The sequence below is a fragment of the Zonotrichia leucophrys genome, chromosome 3 (genome assembly GCF_028769735.1).
Source record: "Zonotrichia leucophrys gambelii isolate GWCS_2022_RI chromosome 3, RI_Zleu_2.0, whole genome shotgun sequence".
Lineage (NCBI taxonomy): Eukaryota > Metazoa > Chordata > Aves > Passeriformes > Passerellidae > Zonotrichia > Zonotrichia leucophrys.
In genome coordinates, this window is record NC_088172.1 from 95,135,468 (window position 1) to 95,157,255 (window position 21,788).

At 36.5% G+C, this 21,788-nt stretch overlaps 1 protein-coding gene across 29 annotated transcripts in view; it reads right to left on the bottom strand.

Moving 5' to 3' along the window:
* The window catches only part of NRXN1 (neurexin 1), a 681,984-nt gene that overhangs the window by 369,999 nt on the left and 290,197 nt on the right, over positions 1-21,788 (bottom strand). For 21 of the 29 annotated variants that reach the window (XM_064709383.1, XM_064709376.1, XM_064709372.1 and 18 more), the window contains one exon: positions 20,012-20,038. The exons of the other annotated variants lie outside the window; for them this stretch is intronic. In XM_064709383.1, coding sequence (XP_064565453.1) covers positions 20,012-20,038 — 27 coding nt within the window. The remainder of the gene's footprint in view (positions 1-20,011; positions 20,039-21,788) is intronic. 29 annotated transcript variants of the gene reach the window in all.

Genomic DNA, 21,788 nt, shown 5'->3' on the forward strand with positions numbered 1-21,788 from the left:
AATATTATCTTTAAATGTGCTGATATAGATGCAGTGACTAAAACCTTAAGCAATTTATTTTAGGCACTTCAGTGGAAGCAATTCTACCTAGATTTTGAGACAACAGATGGATTTTTTTAAAAAAAGCTGAAATAACATGAGATCTAAGTGAGAGTCATTAAGCCTGCCTAGGCATACACCATTTAATAATATCGTAAACATATTCATACTTGTTAGTCCAACCTTTTTCTTTTTTTTTAATTTTCAAGGAGTTGAACCACTTAGTCTCCATTATCTTGCTTCATATCTCTAAAAGACCTAAAAGCATATACAATTTTAATTTACTCTCACATTAACAACCCTCTGTAGTCTCTCTTTCGTGCAAAGGTGCCTCAGTGCATGCTATTATCAAATCCAGCTTGGCTGCTCACATTTACAGGCAAATCTATCTATTCTATTTTAATGGCTGGGGACGTGTAAACTCTTCCTGTTGTAAAATTAAATGTGTGCTTTCCATCAGCCTATTTCCCTTGCAAGAGCACTCAGAGTAAAAAAATCAGGTCAGAACTCGGTGAAAGCTGCCTGTTCCCACTGCACACAATACAAGAGAGGATTAAGGGGACCCCTGGTGAAAGGGCTTTGAAAAGGACAAACCTTGGTATGACACACCATGGGAGCAGTGCACTGAAAAGAGTCCAGGCCTTGGACAAACTACCCACTTGCATGGAAAAGAGACCTTTTCTTTCTGGGGTTGATCTCTAACAGAGAAAAAGGCATTTTGGTTTGTCACAGAGGGTACAAGAAATGACAAAATAGCCAGGCCAGTGCCCAGGGATTGTGCATCTACGTGTCCCATCATGCTGCTTCTCTGCAAAGTAGGACAGTTTTCCATGGCAGCTGAAGAGGGAGAAAAGAAAGGATGGATGCTCAACATTCCTGTGATAATGCAGGGCTTGGGCTGCCTCCTGGCCAAGGACAGGTTTTTCCATGTGTTTTTTTCACACAGAAAAACAGCAAATATGATTGTGAGCAGAGTATTTAGGAGAAAACTGTCTAAATGCTTAAACACAAAACCATGTAGGAATCCCTTGATACCACAAGACTACCAGAACTGTAGAAGAAAACTCCTGACATACCTTGTTAAATGGCAGTGGTCAACCAGAAACATAGCTCATATTAGTATTTTCCTCACTTACTTTCAAATGTATTGACCTGAAATTAATTTAAACATCATACTGAGATCATACAGCATCTTATTCTGCCCTGGTTACACTTATGGTGAACCTATTATAAATTTACATCTACTATGTCATTGTCTCTCCAGTCTTGTTCTGACTTTACACTGATCAGACTCTACTTCACTTAAATCACACCAGCAGAGAGTGTTCTTAAATGACTGTATTAAAATAAGAATTGGCATATTTCCACTTTTTTTTTTTTTTTTTTTTTTTGTCAAGGGGCATTCCGGGATTTAAAAAAACCTAACTGTTCTGTATCTCCCACAAGAAGAAAAGCAAGAGCCCCAATAAAAAGAGTGTGTGCGCATATATGTAAAATTTTGTTTTACATGGACTGCTACTATTTTTTCAAACTTATGTCCCTCCACTCCTATTTCCCATTCTGTCCTTCCCCTGGAACTCATCTGTCCCTTTCTAGACAGGACATGGTTATTTTGCTTCACACATCCAGCCACCACTGGCTCAGTTTTTTAGCTACTGATTCTCTCAGATACTAAAACTTTAATCATAAACCTTTTCTTTCTGAGACAAGATGCAAACTGAAAAAGAAAAATAAAAATCCATTAACTATCTCCTCCTCCTTAAGTATGACATTTATCATCAACTTCTATGTTCAGCTCTTCTCCTACTTTTAAAGGCTTAAATAACCACCAGATTTTATGCATCCTTAGAGAAAATGGAGAGTACCAAATAAAAGATGCACTGTCACTTTTATGGCTACCATGGTTTGTTCAGAGTCCACCATGCCAGTAAAAGTTCCACATCCATTTAAAAGCAGATAATTGCTTGTACAAACACCTTTTTTCAAAGCAAAATGCAGACTGTGCAGTCAGTCAATACAGGCACAAATCTTGATGGTGCAATTCATAATGAGCTAAGAGGTATAAAGCCCTAAATATTCCCAGTTATATGTTTAGATTGGCATCCAAAGCTGAGCTTACTTTGTTTTCAGCACCTCAGCTGGAAGTTAATAGCCCTTTCAAAGTTAAAGGAAAAAAGTACAAACCTCCCAAAGGAAAAAAAAATTAAAAAATCTCATTTCCAGCACACTGAATATTCTAAATTTTCTCTGGAGATTCCTATTCTCTTTACTACCTTTTGAGGAGCTTATTCTGCCTAACTCAAGTGCTGAAGATTTGCTGAATTCCAACAAGTCAATCAATTAACTTCAATATGCACAACTTTTGCTCTTGGAGATACCTATCCTGTGGTACTTTACTTTTTAACCAACTACTTGGACTGAATTAATGATTTTGAAAGAAGATACTAGCTCTTGCATTGTACCAAAACATGTTTAAAAATGAGTTGTCTGAATTTGTTTCTCATAATGCAATCCACCACTACTACTAAGGCATAGGGCGAAATGCTTGGAGCATTCATTTCTGCCATCAAAATAGATATGAAATACAGAAAGAGGCATTATAAACAGAGACTAGCAAGAGAGACTGGGTGGTTCAGTGAAAGCTGTACTAACCAGTGGAATCCAGATAAATCATTACTATTTATTTATTAGTCAGCAAAAGAAAGATCAGTGGTTCCAGCCTGGTTTGCTGATAGAAAACTGTACATACTACAGCTGTCAGTAACAAGACAAAAAGACATTTGGACAAGAAGACAAAACCCTGGGACCAATTCAGTTAATAAAGTTACTTGAGGTCAGGGTTGTCAAGATTTCAGCTGAAATAATAAATATTTTAGGATTCAGCTTGCTATGTATAGACAGCTGTGTGGCTCTCAGAGTGTCATTGTAAATACCTGGTGCACAACAAGAGGACTCTGGGCCATCTCAGTTGTCCTGCTTCCAGAGTAAATTTAGCATGCCTCCAATCCAGGCTTGTGTTCCAGCCCTCAGCCAGACTCACAGTCACTGAGCAAACCTCACGAGGCATCTGCATTACCAGGCTGCAGCACAAAAGGTTCAGGAGAGATTCCTCCAGAGCAAGAACAGAAACACAAGACACGCAGGGTAAGGCATCTTAACCTTCACTGTCCTTCCTATGGCTGGCTGCAGAAACTTTGCTGTTCTTCCAAAACACTCATTAGCACAGCTGAGCTTAAAAAGTCAATTAATACACTGAATCAACTGTATTTTAAATGACTGTGCTGGTGTCATCCCAAAATTCCCTCAGCTAAATGTGTTTCTTGCCAACAGAAAAGCTACATTGCCTTTTAAACATCAGAAATGTGTATCAGATTATCATTTACAGCTAATTGATAAGTAAACTTGAAAAAAAAAATCTAATTGCAAGTCAAAGAAATTTTGTCCACTGTGTTTTCTCCCCAGCAGAGTCATATGGAAAATTCCACAAGAATAGCACATTCACTGAATTGTATCAAGAAAAACATATCAATCTTGCATAGCTTGATCCAAATGCTTCAGCCCACAATAGTTTTATTATAGGCAAAATTGCTTTTGGCAATTTGGGTAATGTATTGGCAGTTAAGGATATTTTTATCCCTTTTTTTTAAACAGAATTTGACATTTCAGAAATTAAAATGAAAGAGATTGGAGCTGCTAATATCATCCATCAGCCTTCACTGCAGCTGTACAACAGATTTGCTCATATTCCTTAGAATAACAGGAATATAACATTAAATATTTCCATCTAGGCATATCTATATTTCTCATATAGAAATGTAGAAAGCTAAACAAGTTACTTTTGAAAATCCTACTGGCTTCCCCTACATGACTAAACTATAAACAGACTGCATTTAATGTTGATCTAGTTCACTAGCAAGGAGAAACAGCATACACAGTGAATTCACTGGGGAAGAAAAATCCATGGAAGAATATAAAAATGACCAATCCAGGAATTAAGCACCATATCCAGTTCTGAGGGCACAGAATTTTCATTTCTCTGGTTCTTTTCTCTAAATTTGCTTCCCTGACCATGGTCTGTGTTGCCGTGCATTTTCCTCCTCCCAGCTTTGTCTTTCTTTTGGAAACTGTTTAATTTAGGGTGCAATATCACACATACTCATCCATTTATCTTCTTTTAAGCTGTGAGATATTCACTGTGACACAGCTGATGTCTAAAGAGAGCCAGTGGATCCAGGTGGGAAGGCAGAACACAGGCAGAGCTATTGGACTAAATTAAACCTAAGCATTCTGCCAAGAAAGGTGCTGCTGATGAGCCACTGTCTTGTGAAAGTCTATTCTCCACAAATAGAACCAGCACTCAATTTCAGCAAGATGGAGAAAGAAAGAAAAACATCAGAAAGCAGTAAACTTTAGAGCTGCAAGTCCTGGCCTCTAGAATTCCCTGCTAGACCAAAGAATATGTAGAAGACAGACAGACATATGCTCTCAAAAGTGCGCCTTGCTGGTCAATAATTGGGTCTATACTAATTTGAACTGTATTTCCTGAAAAAAAAGGGGGTTGAAGTTGGAATTACGACTCTCTGTGAACTCAGAGCACATGAGAGGATAAAAGTGATCTTGTTACTGCATTATGACCCATCTTAGAGACCTCTCTCAGTGTATAACTTAAAAACTTATGGCTTAAAATCAGTTGCATTTTAATTTAGTTTTGTAACTCGTCTATCTAAGCAAGTGAAACACCAACAGCTCTAAGACACGCAATTTTCCTGTTTCTTGGAAATAACGAAAGAAAAGTATCTTTTAAAAGCAGCTAAACCCAGAAGTCAGCTAGATCAGTGTATTTTTAATGAGTGCATTTTCTCTTTCATACTGCTCTCTGAGGACCATGACTATCAGAAAATGTGCGAAAGGTATTAAACCCTGTATGAATCTACCCCAAGGCCCTGAACTAAAGCAAAGTCAATGAGCATGAAAAAATATGGTTGCTGCTCTGTCAGCTCACTGCTGAATGCTCTGAGACATTTTCAGGAACCACGATGAACCTGGCAATTGACTTTGCTGTAGGTGAGGTGAGTGTGAACTTTCAATACCTGGCAGTCCCGTGCTAATTTAAAGAAAATTGGAGTGAAAGATTATGTACTCTGTATTTACTGCAGGCAAAGAAATGTGCACTTCCAAAGACTTTGCAGCTTTAAAATCACACTATAAGGTCATACCCTGCCTTGGATCAGGCTAAAATTTTTAAAATGCACTCGAGACTTATCAGTGTGAGTTGGCATTCATCAGATCCATTTCCGCCAAATACTTCTGTGGCTTTAGTAAATCTTAATTTGTTTTCACATTAACCTGACATGGCTGCAATAATGAAAAATTCCACAGATTTTAAGCTGAATATGTTTGAGCATTCTGTTTTAAGTCAAACTTAACACTAACACTTTCAAGTCAATACCTTTGACTCCATTCTACCTAAGCTACTGCTGTACATTAGGAAAGCAGCAATTTCCCAAGCCTTCTATTCCATTTAATTACTGATTTTTTTTTTTAAATATCATCCACCATAAGCTTGCATATTGCATGAAAAAGAAAATGGGAAATTTTAATCCCTTAAAAAGTCTGAAATTCTCCCATGCAGGATTTTTGAATTACACTGAGCTTTCTAATTGTGAAAGCTTGTTTCAATGGAAAATTCTTTTTAGGTCTTATTAAAAAAAAAACTTTGTAAAACTGCTGGAGAAAAGAATGGCTAATTCATCTGGAGTTACTAGTTACTTCTGGAATTATTATTACTTTTCCTCCCTCTATAAAGAGAATAGGATTGAAAACCATGAGAACTGATGTGGAAACTTAGGAACTCCTATGTAAAATAGCATTAAAACTAACATTAACCCAATTTAAAGCAATATTGAAATTCAACTTTTTAAAAAGTAAATATTCATTGTTCAGATGTTACTTTAATGGCAGTCAGAATCTCTAATATCCATTATTTCTGTATAAATTCAGAGTTTCATCAGTACTACTGATTTGTGAGATGTGGGTTAAAGCAGGAGAAAACAGCAATGCTAATACAAATTGAAGTGAAGTTTCTCCTTTCCTGAGAAGGGTTGATTTTTACTTCAGCAGACTCATTATTCTGGTCTTGACTACCAAACCAAAAGACTCAAACCTTAAAATGCACAGAGACAGAAAGATACATTTCCTGTAATGGATTTCTAGGAGCAGCAAGAACATTCCACTAAGTTTTTAAAAGAATGGACTGTACTACACTTGATAATCTCCATTTCCTTAGATAGCATCTCTACAAGTTACTGCTCAAATAAGGTGCCCTGAGCTTCCAGGGGAATTTTGCTGCCTCCTCTAAGCCAAAGAGATCTGGAAGATTGGAAGAAGGATTTCACAGTAAGATGGCTATCTGAATAACTTTTATAATGTGGACTTTAATCCATGTCATTCAGCTAATAAAAAAATAAGACTGAGAGCCAAAGGCGCTCCAGGCAACAGATGCAGCAGATCTTCAAGTGTACCCTTAGGAGCCTGAAGAACCTGTGCTACTTCTTTCCACTTACACCCAGTGAAGTAAAAATAACCTAACTTACAGCAATCTTCGTAGGAAAAGTAGGCACACATTTGATTACTTCATTTTTTTTTTCACTGAGAGAATTGGAATATTTGTTGTACATTGGCTAGATTATAAGTGACAGCAGGAAAAAAAAAAAGAAGAAACAGCTTTGTCACATTAGCCTTTCTGACATTGATATTGACTGTGCCCATTTATATCAAAACCACGGCTGTCGAAACTCGTTACATTTTAAAATATAAGTAAGCACAACTTAAGTATGCTTATTCATAATTTACCTTTTTATAGAAAAAAATTATCATTATGTTTAGTTAAATTAACATAACAGAAAAAAACCCCATTTAAATATTTCATTTTACCCTTATATCTTGCACAATGTTCTTAAGAATAAGCAGATTGGAAACTAGCTGGCATGGAAAGGAAGAGAATTTGGACTGTGACTTTATTTTAAGAATAGGCTCCTCTCAATTTACAGGTGTCTTCATCCCAAAAACAGTTGTTATAAAATAGTTACAACTAAATCTCACACTCATATCCTTTTTTTTTTTTTTTTGTAATTTAAATGCTGAATTATAACATTTTGCCTAATTAAGAATAATGATAATAATGTTTAAAGGTTTATTATTATTGATTGTTTAACTGTTTTAAAACATTTTTATAATCATCATGGATCAAAAAGCACAATTTCTTGACACTGCTTATTCTTGGATACTTCTAGGCAGACATGAGTCAAGGAAGGAGGACTAAAATAGACATTTCAGATCGTTTTCAGAAATCACAAATGGATGAATACAAAGGTTGATCCCTACTCTATGATCAGCCTCCACTGAATTTGATGTGTATACTCTTGCATGCCTGAGTAGAAAAGCATAGCTTTAGTACATGGAATTGTTTCTAACATTGGGAGAATCTCTCCAGTGCTCTTGTGCCATTTATCATCTCTTTAGGGCTGTGCTCAGCATCAGCAAGTGACAATTTTTTATGTAACAAAACAAGTAAGCTTCTTGACGGAAGTGCCTACTTGCACTTTCTTAAGGTGTGCTCTGTATCTTGATTTATAGCAATTTTAGGGAATCAAGAATCCGTGTTGCTGACTTTCAGGGGCAGTGCTGCTCTTATTCACAGCCAATTAGCTCCTCAGCTGGGCTCCTAAGTGCCTTGTATCATGTCAGTGGTGGTGGCAGCTGTCTCCTGCTAGCTGGAGATGTGAGAAAGCTTCTTCCCTCCAGAGCAAACGGTGTGGTCCTTTCCTCCCAGGAGACAGCACACTTGTTTTCAAGCTGCTGAAATGTTACACAGCAAAAACTGCAGAGACAGTTCAAAGTATACCAGCAACCACAACACAAGTTCAGCAGGCAATTTTCTCCAATATTCAACAATTGTGCTTCAACTTTGATAAAACTGTAACTCCTTCAATGGCAGCGAGCGTGGTTGGTATTTTCCACTTCTGATCCAATCTCCACAAGTCATATATAAACAGTTCATGGCATGTAAGGGAAAGATGGAATTGTTGACTTACCTATTTGAGCTTTCTTTTCCAGACAGATTTTACTACTACTGAGAAATGCCTTAATGTGAAGAGTCAGAGAGGAACTGTTAACTAATGATATTTTATTTCTACATACATGCACTTCACTCCCAGGAGGAAAATCTCACAGAATATAAAATGAATGAGAAATAATACCAAAGAATTAGTATAAGCTACATGAACCACAGCTCCCTTTTTCCTTTAATTGATTTTTCTCATTCCATGCCTTGGTCTTCATCTTGTGTCTTGTTGCTTCAAGACTGCCTAGACAAGTAACTGCTGAAGAATTCCTTGCAGACTTCCCAAAGGGGACTGCATCTCACAAAGCCAACTTTATCTTGATGTCTCAGCTCAACAGAGCAACATCTCCTTTGAAGTGACTTGTCTGATGGATTGAGGCCTAGAAATCAGCTGGAAGGGAGCATAAGTTAACCTCTTGACATGTCATCCAAAAAAGTAATGTGCTTGGATGGAAATTTCAACAGCTACCTGAACATAATTCATTAAAGTTATTGTCAAGAAGAGATAATAAGGAAGCAGTTATGTGGTTCCAGTAATAAGCTACTGAGTGCTTAAAATGTTATGATAGATGTTTCATGCATTTTAATAGACAGAAATGCAAAATGTGCTAGATACAGAGTAAGTGCTTTTAATATAAGTAACTGCTCATCAGTGACATGCACTGGGTAGATGTTTTTAATGTTATCAGCTCTTCAAAAAAAGCACATTGAGAAATTAATTACTGTTCTTATAACATTAATGAAGAATAATGTTGCAGCTTGCTAGGCTCCTTCATCAAGACTGAACTTATGAAATGCTGCCTTGCTGCAGAGGAGTGAAGCAAGGATAAATGAGGCACCTTTCTGAAAGAGCCAGGGAGCCATCAGTAAAACTAATACATACTTACAGAAAGGTTTTTTGCAGATACAGTAAAGGAGGGGCCATCAAAACACCACAGATGACTCAGAAACCTCATTCTGTGAACTTGCATTTATGCAAATTGGTGTACAACTGAATTTCTGTGCTACATATGAAAAGGACAAAAGCTCCGTGCCCATGTGCTGGTCTCTACTGTCTATAACCTGATTTCCCTGGTCTTAGCGCTGAAAGAGTAAGATAATTCCTTACCAGGGATTTATTCCAAACTTCCAGCAGAACAAATATAGAAATGCATCAAAATAATTTTGATTTATGCAAAATTTTAGTTTGGCACCCTTTTCATTTTTTTTCTTTGATTGAAGAAGAGGGAGCCAAACATTTCCTAAGCAGCTTGGCTCTCCTCATCAGACAAAGCTGAGAAATAGGATCAGATCTGACTCTCACTGAAATTAGTTGCACTTTTTTTTATCATTTAGAAGTAGTATCTATTAATATGAGAGGGACAGACAGAAACTTGGCAATTCCCCTCAACATATGCCAGACCTGCTGCAATGCTCACTGGCTGTGCTAGGGAGAACCAGACATCCCATTCCAATTTCACTCTCTTGGACTCTGTTTCCCCTTTCCCCTTTTCCTGCCAAATGCATGTCCATCCTATTAAAAAATAATCACAAACACTTATTCTATGATGAGTTCCTTACAAGTGTATATTAGGACAGAATGACAGCTGTGAGCATGTGTTGTGCTGATCAGAAAAGCAGTATCCACCTGCAGAGAGATGGCAATTTGGCTGGTTTTCCTTGAAAAGTTCTTGAGATAACACAGCACCACTGAATTACTATGGCTTTGTTTTTGGAAAAAAGACCTAATCACTTACTTACTAGATTTAAATGCTTTCTGAACTAAGCTATTGATGATTTTAATATCTTTTAACACAGATTTTTTTTGACTAAAATAACCAACTAATTTTCCATTCCATGAAAATAAGCCTTTAGACTGTAGTATTACAATAGAAAGACTGGAGTGGTTCTCCATAGAATTTTAATTTATAAGCACTTCTAAATGTTTTCTGCAAACATATTAATAAATATTCCTCTCAAGAGCATTATGTCTTAGAAACAGAGAGTCCTAAGAAACAAAAGCAGAAAAATGAAATAAAGGTCTTTTTACATGAAGTCTGATAGTATTTTAATCTGTGTATAAATTTAGAAATATCATCAACTCACCAATGCTGAGTTACTGTTATTTTCTCTTAATACTGAACGCCAACAATGAATTTCTTTTTTAAGGTGCTACAGATCAAAATTTCTGGCCAGAAAGCTCTTATTACTAAATTAAAAAAAAAAAAAAAAATCACAATGCCTAGTGAATATAAAAGACCCATCTTAATTAATGGCTTACCCTAATTTGACTTGATTTGTCAGTTAATCAAGACGATTTTTTGAGAAATTGTTGAAGTATTGGCTTGTGTCACCTGCTGCCATCTGTGCCTTAACACTCCAATTTTCATGGAATCTGATTACAAAGTTTAGAATGACTGTATACAACCCAGTTGATGACAGATTTGTAATTTTTTTCAGCCCAATGTTTCTCTGAGTCTGTGATTACTTTCACTAACAATTTCCTGTTGCTCTCAATACAGGGAATAAACTAGTGATGAAATAATTAGGGAAAGAAATTGCAAATTAAGCTGGGAAAAGGCACATAAGACCAGCTAGTTCAGCACTGTGCTTTCAAGAGCAGCACAGAAAAGCAGAACTGCTCTGCAGTAATTACTACTCTAATATAGCCACAGCTTCCAGTAATGGCCATGGTTGGGACTTCTGGAGCTGCAGAAACAGCCTTATCTCAGAAAGCCCTTGATGTATTTCCATTTCATTTTAAAAAAATCAATTTATTAACCTCCTGCTGCTTCTTATGGCTGTATAATCATATATTTATAAAAATACATTCATATTCTCTCTGGTATTTTTTTTTCCCCTAGCATGCCTAGCTGCCCCATGTAGGAAAGCTAATCCATACTTGTAATCCTCCCTGCTGCAGTGACCTGTGTTTTCCCCATTTAAGTTAATAATGAGGAATGGGAACAGAACACACATGGAGTGCTCAGGAAGGGGATAAACCATGACTGCATAACAGCACAATGCTGCTTTCTCTTCTGGTCCTAACTCCTCTCCCCACAGCTACTCCCATCCACTGGGATTTCTGGTCACTTTGAGCACTGAACTGTTTTATGAGAGCTATTTACAATGGCTGCACAATTTCCTCAGCTCAGTGCCACCACATTCCATTTCTGAGCTGGCATAATTAAGGTGACTTTTTTCTGGCATGAATTACCTTGTGTGTATTGCTGTTTAATTCCACCTACCACTTAACCAGTCATTCAGCATTTTGGAGCCCCTCAGAAAATCCTCAAGCGTGGCATTTCATTTGATTTTCTTAAATAATCCCCTTGCATTTGCAAATAATATCATCTCAGTGCTCATCTTCCATCACTCATGAATATGATAGCAGAGATTCCTGTGAGAACAGGAGGGAGCAGAGCTCCACTGTGCAATGACTGCCATGCCAGCACAGTTCACTAATATGAGTGACATTACATTAGCTTTTATATATTCTTCTCCAGAAGAAAATATTATTCAATTCCTTTGCTATTACTGATTAGAACAGGATTCCTTATTATCCCTGCAAGATTTGTCTGTAACACCCACTTTCTGTCATGGGAAAAAAAAATTGTGAGGATAATTTAAATCACCAGTCCTGAAATGTGATTAAGTCATCTTGCTTCTCAAAAGCTAAAGGAAGAAAACATAAAAGTAAAATAAGAGAAATTTAGAACCTGCTATACATGAAAAACTTACTTTCAAGTGCTTCTTCCCATTAAAATATTTAAAAGGCCTAGTCTACTTCTTCTGAAAAGTCCTTTTATGAAAGATTTGCCAGGACCAGTATGAGCTAGACACACATAGCTCCCTTGCATATAAATCAGGATTTATTAATTCAAGACAGCCTATTCTTACAGATCCAGCACATCCTGGAGGCTGCTTTGTCCCTGTTGGTAACATGAGAGGCTCCATGCTCGCAGCCATCTCTGCTTTCCTACCCTCCAAGAGTCCCCTGGTCATGTTGAGTGTTTTAGAGGATCTCCTGCTCCCCGTTCAGAGATCAGAGGGAACAACTCCAGCCCAATTCAGGCTGTTCCCCTGGGCTTTGCTTGTGGAACTTTGGCAGCATTGCAGAGCTCAGAGCCCACTGATACAGAACCACACCATGGCCCTGTCTCAGATAGCCCCACATATCCCCCAAACTGACGGCTATCTACATCTGGCATGGCAAAAATTAAAGTATACACTGAAATATCACCAATGGAAAGTCTATTCTCAGCAATCTTAAAGGAGTTTCTGAAAAAAAAAATCAAGTAGGAGTGCTAAAAAAATCTTTACCTGAATGCTAAACTAATGATTTTTCACCACCAGTTAGGGGAACTAATTTTCAAATTTACACAAATAGCTTTCTGTTTAAGCTTTTACTGTTGCCATTGCAGAGCACACCACTGTGCCTTGAGAAAGACACAGTTATGTTATTGTTGTAATGTAAATGTTTGATTAGTGAGGACCCTGTAGAACCAGGTTTATCTTTAAAGTACCATGAGTAGAATGTGTGATTTAAAAAGACAAAAGCTATTTGGATGAAGAGGTGAAAAGACAGGAAAGAAGCATGCACACAAAAAAACATCTGTTTTCTAGTAAGAGAACTTGAAATAATATTTTACTGACAGCCTGCCAGGAGACTAATGGAAATTTGCTCTTCTGTTAGCTAAGGAAGAACAAACATAGATGAAATTTTATAAGGAGCAAGTAAAATGCAGCACATAAATAAATTTTATTGCTGTCCTTCATGTAGGCTGAAAGCATCGTTAGAGCAAAGCCCTCAGTCCCCAGCAGCCAACCCTGAAAGCTTTGCCGGGGAGTAACCAAATATCATCATAGACCCTTAAATGGTCAGCCACTATATATAAAGCCTTTATTTTCACTTTAATGAAGGTTTGAGCTTTTCTGCTCTTAATGTGATTGTCTCCCATGCACCAGCCAAGCAGATTTAGGCAGGGGCCTTACCACTGGCTTTGAAAAATTAGATGTGCAAGACTCTTTTAGATTTCTTCATAATAAGCTAGTTGATTCAAGTGTTCTTATTCTCTTTATTAGTTCAAGATTTCTTAACAACTAAAACTGGAAAGGAAGGGATAAAAATGGAAGCTTTTTAGATAACTTGAGCATTTCCCTGCAAAATTACTTTGCTAACTAAAACATAGGCTTGAGACAAGAAATCAGTATATGCTAAGTCTGATTTTCTCAGTCATTCATTAAGTGAGAGAACTCATTCTTAGAAGCCCAATGTGCCTGCATTGTTTTCTTCTCAGAGCACTCCCTCAAGCCAAACTATACCCATGTTAAATTTCCCAAAAAGCCACAGAATAAAATTTATTACCTTATGTGAATGGCCCAAAAGCACTGCATCCCCTTAGCCAGCATCTCCTAATACATATTCTTTTTGTGAGGCTCAATGGCTTTTCCTCATGATGAAACTCCCTAAAATTTCCTAGGTTCAACATCCAGCTTGTTCTACAAACCTAATTCAGAAGACAATAATTGCGATGTACATAACTGAGGGTGCACAAGTTTACCCAGAAACCTTTCCCAGCATTTCCCTTCAGCTATCTGAAATATCACTTCTTTAATTGTTATAGATTGAGCATTCCAGATCTCAAGAAGTGATGTTTCTGCCTTTACGTATATAACATGTACTTTTCCAGGATGTTGTTGCTTAGATGTAGGCCAGATGAATTCATTTTGGGATAGCATAAATCTGTGTTGCTGAAAAAAGCAATGCACTCTTTCTACTGGAGGTTGCTTTTCTACTGTCCCTGCAACATCCTGCCTCCCCCTCTTCCTGTTTTATTTTACAACAGGTGTCAGAAAACTGCAGCAAGTCAAAATTAGAGATTTTGTTAATGGATCACTTTAGTCAAATTCATCACATAGACACTTGAACCTTTTGTGCTGGCAGAAAAGCAATGAACTATGTAAAAGCAGGAACAGCAGAGAGTTGGAAGAACACATTTTTTAAAGCAAATGGGAGGGGGTTCTTTTAGAGATAGATGAAATTCTGCAACACAAAAACCAAAAAATGGTGTGCAATCTTTTGAAAAATGACCAGAAGTGGCCCTGCTGGTTCACTTTACTCTCCTACCATTCAAGAAGCAGCCACTACTTTTGTCCAGAGCAGGTGTGCAAGCAGAGTGCAGGAAGAGGTGAATGGCTTGGCAGTCACTGCCCCAGTGAGCCAATTAATGTGTTGGGCTCACAGGGTATAACCTGTGCAGCACCACTTCTTTCCACTCTATATTTAACAGAGAAAGGGAAATTAGAGGCATCTCTCATAACTGGCTGCTGTGGCTGTACAGAATAAATTATGTGCTATCCTTTAATGACTTCAGCCCATACAGGCAAGCTCTTTTGCTTTCAACCCTGAGATTTCTTCCCAAACTGAGGTCCTTTCAACCTTTGTTGCAAACACAGAGACTGGAACAAGACAGGATGCTCTCAGTGCAGCTTCTGGACTGAGGGCTGCAGTGAGAGTCTCTGAGTAAAGCAGAAGTTTCCCCATTTTTACCATGCTATCTATTAGCAACTAGGAGATTGTAATCAGAATTTGACTGAATAGGACCAGGTATGTTTTCAGTTTTGTTGCCTAGCAGCAGATCCTGTTTTTCAGGAAATTATATAAAAAGCGGCCTTTAAACTGTTATTGCTGAATGAGTAGGAATCCAATGACTTCCTGTTCTAAATCTGCAAAGTATAGGCAAATTTTTAAAGGAATTATTTATAATTATTCCAAACTTTGTGCTGCAAACAGAGGGAAGTTCCTGACTTAACTTGCAAAGAAAGTACTCTGCTGATTTGCTGCATGTCCTCTATGGTAAAACTCTTTTACATGTTTTTGCCAGGCTGTCAGCCACACTTAATGAGGGAAAGATCAAAACTCATGCAATTCATAAGCACTCTGCTAGAAAACAGGCAAAGTACAAAATCTTACATTTTGGGTGGAGCTACAAAATTGAATAATTTTAATGATTTTCTACTGCCAAAAACAGCAAAAAAACCCCAGCAAGTAATATATTCCAATAATTCTTTTTTACCATAGTAGGAAGTTAATGCATGGAAATGTATTAATGATTTGCTTATCACAGAAAATTTAGGAATGTCCCTAAGAGCAGCTGAAGATGTGCAATAAACAAGATTTTTTTCATTTTATTCACTGGAAGATTTTTTTTCATTGGAAGATTTTGTAATAAAATGCAGTTTTACAGGCAGCAGTTCAAAAAGATGTATAGCCTTGATGTAAGATTTTCTGCTGCTTAAAATTCATGTGCACATTGAGAATACAATGCAATTGAACACCATTGCTGGTTCTTTAATAGATACAATTCTCCCCTTATTTACCAATAAACTGACTAAGCTCCTTGTCATACCCTGGATTTGTAGGATACTTTGACAAGAAAGAAATGCTTCAGTAACAGATGTTTCCAAATAAAATAACTTAATCATCTGTAATGTGCACATCTGCAGATTAGGAAATTTTAAAAGGATGAGCATACAAAGCAAGGAAAAAAAGATTAAGGGCTACAGAGAAGAGCAGAGAATAGAAATGCCATGAGAAAATAAAATGAGAGGAACAATAAATTATATAGAGAATGGATGAATAACTAGATAGACACAAGAACAAGGAGTGCATGTAAATACAACCACTGAAGGAGCACTTTGCTGGAAGAACAAACTGAAAACTTTCCAAGCCCAGGAAAGCCTTCCTAATTTATAGAGGTAGATAACAAGCTGCAAACCTGGTTCACACGTTCCCTGGGGAGTTGTGTACACATTTGCTACCATGGGACTCTCTGCTCCCTGACATCCTGCAATTCATAATCATTTCTCCTGACAGTCCTGCATTTGAGCATAACTGAATTCAGTGCCACTGCTCTGTGAGTTATTGCCTACAGAAGCAAACCTGTGTACTAAAAAACAGACCTAAATCTCCCCTGCACTGTGTGCCACAAGGTGAGCAACCATTCACAGCACCATTCAAAAATGTGTCCTGTATTTTTTCATATTGAACAAAAGTATCAGACTGGGAAATGAGAGCCAGCTATTTACCAATTAGCATTTTTAGCGGTATAATGTATCAATTAAGTAAAAAAACCCATCAATCCTACTTGGCTAACTCATACAAAAATTTACAAAATTTATTTCCAGAAATGATAGTAATAAAAAAATAATAATAAAGACTCACAGCCCAAAAGAAGAAATAATGTGTAAGACTGCAGATGTCTGTGACAAAAACATATTGAATATTAAAAACAGCAGCCTTTATAGCTACCTGGATTTTTCCAGATACTAATATTTTGGAATCATTAAATCTGGAAAAAAAAAATAAAACCAAAAAACCCAGGAATTTAATTTAAGTCAAGATCCTTTAAAACTAAGACAGTGAAAAACATGAAAATTTTGAAAAACTATGAAAATATGAAAATCACATCTCTTTTTTGTTCACAAGTCATTCAGAAACTGTTACTGAACTGCAATGAAAATTTTATTGGGATGAAGTTCTGTCTCTAAGAAATACTAGGGAAAATCTCATTCAGTTCAATAGAATTCACAGCTATTTATAATTTATGCTTGATTGTTTGCAATTAAAGGGTAACAATTCCTTCCTTCATTCAAAGTGAGAAATCTTTTGGGGATTTTATATATATTTTTATATAATTTATTCTAAGGCAATTTTTAAGGATCAGTTTATCAATTCTCTGTATAATGTAGAAGACCCCTACTGCTATTAACTTATTTTTTTTACAGGATAATTAATGCCAAAAAATACTGTTACATTCATATTATTTAAAACAACAGAGTTCACTGCAGTCTTATTTTCAAATGAGGTCACTGACCTACATGTACCTGCAATTTAAAAGGACCATTTAATTCACTGCCTAACAGACAATTTAATTTCACAAACTTGTAGCTCTGAAGAACACAATGAAGCTGTTTAAGGATGTACAAACCCAGCATTTCAGCAGTGGCGTTTTCTGACTGACATGAGGCAGAATTTCCAGTGATGTATGATTTTATGGGCATACCAATCTTCTAAACCAGCACAAAATATTTATCATGCCATGCATTGTTAATGAAACACAAGTTCAGTAGTGATCTGATATCTGCTGAACATTTTAATTTTTTTTTAAAAATTCTGTCGTCCAAACAAGGAAGACTCCAAAATGCCATCTGTTCTGCAAGACAGGACATCAGCTAAAGGTGAAGGGATGACCAAGTGTAGAAAAAGTTGCTGCCATAATCTTAGCTCTGTAAGCCAACACTTATTCATTTGATCTGCAGTGAGCAGAAGACAGGTTTCAGAAGAAAATGAGAGGAGGAAGAGGTGCAGTATTTTAATTCCTGGGTTTATAGCCCACAGCAGGAGAAAGTGCTTACATTCACATTTTCCTTTTTCTTCTCTCAAGCTTGTTCATGTTCAGCTTAAGTTTTTGGATTTTTCTTTTTCAATTGTCTCTCCAAATTCAAACCAGATACCTTCATCCTGACCTTACCTCTGTTACCAGGCTACTTATAACACAACTCTCAGTCCCAACACTGAGGTTATGTTAGTAAGGCTAATTTCTAAGTAACAGAAATAGGAAATGGAAAAAAAGAGTTTTTCAAACATGAAAACCAGATTTACTATCAACCTAAAATGAGGATTGATACATATCCAGTTCTCAGCAGAAAGAAGAGAGGCACTCAACTATCACAGCGTTTAGCAACTCGATACTCCAGTTCTGGATGCTGTTGATTTGAAACAAATTGTGTCCCACTAAACCCCATTATATTTTCTAATAAGCATTTTTAAGGACTGCTTGGAGCAATAATTCTCCATAATCTAAAAATCAGGATATAGAAATTGCTCATTGAACATCTGGTTGCTGAAAAACTCCAGTGCAGACAAGAAAGCATTGTGGTACTTACCATACTGAAAGCTCACAAAACCCTGCTGAGCACACACAAGCACCGCAGGGAGATGGAACTAATCACCCAAGTTCATTTCTAGCAATAAAACCACTATAAACAAACTGTAAAGAAAAATAACTTATGAGTATTTTATACCAAGGATATTGTAGAGAGGTTATGTTGCTTCTGAATGAGACCTAGAATTTATAAGTATTAATCCAATCCAGCAGATACATTGCTTCTCTTTGCAATCCTCTAATTGGAGGCTTATTTGTGTTTGCAGATTCTCTTTTGATCCAAACCTTGCTTAAAAATGAAACCTAGAAACCATTTAATTTACCTTTGAGACATCATTTAATCCAAAAGAGATTAAAAAATGAAAACACCTGTTATATTGTGGCTTCATTTCTTGGTGGTTTCCTTATGTTAGTAACACTATTTTCAGATGGATTTTCTGATTTTATTAAGAAAGTTAAGAAAAAAAACCAATATTGCTTTTCCTCGGAAAAAAAAAAAAGGTATTTACCAAAGGCAGACACTCTCATTACAGTTCTGCCCAAAAATCTGCTTATTTTACACTTGTTTTTTTCTAATTGAGATTTCATTAGTAGAAAAAAATAGTGTCCTGTGGCAGAGAAAATGCTTCTGAGAGTTTTCATTATTTTATACATTTTAGCAAGAGAGAATTTTTACTTTCTTATTATTTTCTTTTTAATCTGAGGACAATATCTTTATGCCTTGGTGATTACAAGCATTTTCTTTATTGTATTGAAGTCTCTCTGAATTTAAGAACAGGTTAAATTAAACACTTGCCTCAGGAAATTTTTCTGCTTTTTAATACAAATGCTGTATTTTTGTCTTGTAAAAATTATTATTAAAAAATCTATTAGAAAATGACACATTAAGAATAAGTTCAGATCCTTGTTTTTCTTTATGGGTTATAAAACTATTAAGGAATGTTGCGTTAATATATTTTAACTCTTACCAACTACAAATTAAACCTGTGCAGTTTGTTGTTTAGCTTTTTTTTTTTTTTTCTATTTTCATATAGCTAGTCCTCTGGCCTGCAAAACCTGTTAGGAAGGGAAACAGAAAAACAACCCAAAACTCAAATCTACCATACTTACTATCAATAATTTTGTTGACACCATTCAGGAATTCCATAGACTCAAAATAAAATCACAGTCCTTTTTCTCCTTTCAGAATATAGCCTCTTAATCCAAATAATATCAGAGAAGTTAAAATTTAGTCCATTCATCTGGCAAATGTTTCCCTCTGTTTCATAAACATGCATATCACAGAGAAAAATTGTTCAATTCAAGGATTTTTTAACATAATTAGAGTGTAAAAAATCATCATAGAAATATGGTCATTCTCAGACTTAATAATGCCCTTATTGCAATGTATCACATTTCCATAAATCAAAGATTAAGCAAAACCAAATTGTGCTATAACCAGCTGGTAAATACAGGTAATTGTCTAGGGGGATTGTAAAATAGAAATTTTTGTAGTAAAAAAACTGTTATGTTCCAACAATCCAACAACAAGTTGAAGGCAAAATGTCAGGAAAATTAGAAGGAAGGCATGGGGGAAAAAGTATAACAGCTTATCAGAAATGCTGGTTAAAAAATTCTATGTATACTGTAAATATAAAATAGCCTGTCTAGAATAACACAGTGTTACAGGCATCATTTCCTCTAGGCTTGTTTACAACACGTCGAATGCTTCCTTTTTAATATTGTAGTTAGATAATGTCCTATGGGAAGGACAAAAAACAAGTGCTAAGTATATGATGACTTTTTACACAATGATAATTAATCAACACATTTCATTAATAAATTATCAAATGCTTGCAAGCTGTCCACAATCTTTGTCATTCTAGTTTGCATATTTTACAATGGTGGAATAACATTTTAAAAAGTTTGAATAGGCACTTACTGGAATTACAGTTAATCCTGATACAGTCTAGATGGGGAAGAATAGATGAAAAATGAAAATTTATCCTTCAAGGTAATAGCTGCAGACATCCAATAAAATCACAGTCCACCCTTCCGGGGACAGACACATGCAAATATGGCCACTCCATGTCATCAGTCTTTATGTGGTGTTATAACCCAGATATACTGCGAGAAGTCTTTACCAATAGAAACGACAAATAGGGTAAAAAATGGCCAATTTCAAACAAAGCTACATGGTGACAAAAATCTAAGTGAAAAGTCAGGATTAAAAGTCAAAGATGCTTAACTGAGGCAGGCTGCAACTTTCTCCCCATCTGTGAAAGAACAGGTAATTTGTCTCAGTGCAATTAGAAAGTGCTCCGTCACAATGGGTCATAGAGCAGGCCAGGCCACAATCAGACACCTTGGACAACTTGTGGATAGTATAACCTCAAAGGCTCATCTTCACAAACTAGGGATTAACACACAGAACTCATCACCCAGGCCACAAATAAGGGGTTGTGGATTTGCATGTCCTTAATGTCTAGATTTTAGATATGAACAGTGACTACTTTAAAGTTATATTATTACAGAGAAAAAAAAAATGACGTATTTATAAACACTCATTAGAGAAGGAAGAGAATCCTTTTCTATTTTAAGATTATTTTCTTGCCTGGCTAAAAAAAAAAAAAAAAAAGAGAGAAAGGAAAAATAATAGGGGGTGTTGGAGGAAGAAATAATATTATTAGGGCATGGATTTATTTACTTTTCATTGACTTTCATAAACTATAGAAGTAGGCAGAGGGTGGCGTTTTTTGTTTTGTACATAAAGTGATTAACCTGCTTTGTGCAAGATCCTCTCCTGAGCTACCTACATTCTTTAATTATTTAAAAAAAAAAAAAAAACACAACAAAAAAAAAAAAAAAAAAAAAAGGAAAACCAAACCCCAAACCCTACACCACAATACTTGGTTTGCTACTCCTGGTTTACACCTTTGAGGAACATGTATACCATCAAACCTAGATTTTGTTTCCATATAGCTGAGTTTGTCATGTGTCGTCAACCGCATCAGAAAAGTGGTTGCAAACAGCCGAGGAGCAGCACCTGCACACCCCCTTTACAGAAAGCTCTCAGAGCCTCCCACCCTGGCCTGCCTGCAGGAGGGGACAGGCAGGGAAGGGTCACCTCAACACCCTTTGCTCCTCCTCCTCCTCACCCCTAAAAACCAGGGCAGCATTTCTGCGAGTGGCCCTTGGATGAAGTGGAGGATCACGTGGTTATTTTCTTACTCTTCACTCCCCACCGGTGCTTTCTAAATCTGTGACTAAAGCAAAAAGACTCACTTAATTCCTCTTAAAAATAGGAATGAATATTTTTTATCCCTGAATGGGAATAGCTGTATGGGATGGGCATTTTCCTCCTGTTCTGCTTCATGTCCTGACTTGGATTTATGCCTCTTAAGCATGGCAGAAGCTTCTAATTCCCCTCTGCCACTTAAGCATGGTAGATGCACTTTTATTTCTTTACTTACTGTTTTTTTTTTAAACTACAGAAAATCATAACCTGACATTTTGTCCATCATATTTTAAACAAGGAAACCAATTTTTCTTTGTTTTTTTTTTCTTTCTGTAAAAGGGCTTGTGCCTCCTGTGTTCACAAGGCTGTTTGCTGAGGGCCGCAGTCTTTGGGCATTGAAGGGTTGTGTTATCGTTCGATACTACAAAAATAGCACTACAGAATTGTTTAAAAAAGAGGAGATGGATTTAATATAGATTTG